Here is a 1,151-nt window from a genome sequence, read left to right on the forward strand (position 1 = left end):
CTGGGCTCTCTTGTTCTTTGGTGTTATAGGTGTTATGTGTTAAAGGATACAGGCCTCCACCTTCTCCATTCAACATAACCATTACCTCACCATGACATTTTGGGTCCAGACTCTTGTAACAAAGAAAAAAAACACAAAGGACTTTTGGTTGTACTGATCTCCTTTTTTTCTTTCTTTTTAATGATATGCCAATCAATTTAGAAGCCTGATTATCAATTAAGAATGTGCATTAATCACAAAGGTGATGGATCTCTTTAGGGTATTAATCATCCTCTCCCTTGCAAATGGACCACTAAAATGCACATGATATCCACATCTTACAAAGTCTAAATCACTGTTAACATAATTATATCTATGAAGGCTGGTCTAGCTTACCCCATTTTTCTGCTGCTTGTATTGTGATCCATGAAAGCAGTGGCTTTGGCAGTGCATTGTTTTGCACTAGACATGCTCATTACACAGCACTCTATAAGACTTGTGATCAACATGCAACATAAATGATCAAATCAAGCCTTATGGAGTGCAAAGTATATTGAGACAGGCAAATGATCTTTAATGTGAACATACCAATATTTATGTACAACTAACTCTGCCTGTTCTAATCAGAAAATTAGCAGTAGACTTAGTTCAATTACAATGCTTCCCTCAACACCTTCTCCTACACCTAAATTGCAATTCCAAGCACTGACCTCCCCAAAAAGCAAAAAAAAAAATTTTCTTATTATAATAAAAAAAGGAAATGCCCTTGAAAATTCCCACATCCTCTCTAGGTACACGATTAACGAAAACAATTTTTAAAAACTAGACAAAGCCACTGCCCCGGACAACAACATCCACAAAGGACAGCAACACTGGGAGACACGGTACCTGGCCTGGCGATAGGGACGTGACGCCAAGTCTTACCCTGGTACCCCGAATGGATGACGTCGTGGAAGAGGCAACGGAAGACCCGCCAATGGACTCCTTGCTGTTAGAACGGCGGAGGGAGCCCCGGGGGGTCTGGGACAGGGATGAGGTACGGCGCGGGGTTCCTGAACCCCCTGTAAACTTGCTCACGCGGGCCACTGGGGCAAACAACCCATACTTGTTCTTGCACTCAAAATATCTGTTATGTGGGAGGTAGTGAAATAGCACTTAAAAAATATTGTACT

The 1,151-nt window shown here is 41.5% G+C and overlaps 1 protein-coding gene across 1 annotated transcript in view; it reads right to left on the minus strand.

Annotated features, from left to right (window-relative positions):
* Positions 1–1,151, minus strand: part of LOC119586919 (CAP-Gly domain-containing linker protein 1-like) — a gene marked incomplete in the record, with an annotated part of 175,677 nt that overhangs the window by 18,928 nt on the left and 155,598 nt on the right. Inside the window, 1 exon segment of the mRNA XM_037935650.1 lies at positions 904–1,105. Within this exon segment, the coding sequence (XP_037791578.1) occupies positions 904–1,105 (202 nt within the window).

The sequence above is a fragment of the Penaeus monodon genome, chromosome 22, assembly GCF_015228065.2.
Source record: "Penaeus monodon isolate SGIC_2016 chromosome 22, NSTDA_Pmon_1, whole genome shotgun sequence".
NCBI classification, from domain to species: domain Eukaryota; kingdom Metazoa; phylum Arthropoda; class Malacostraca; order Decapoda; family Penaeidae; genus Penaeus; species Penaeus monodon.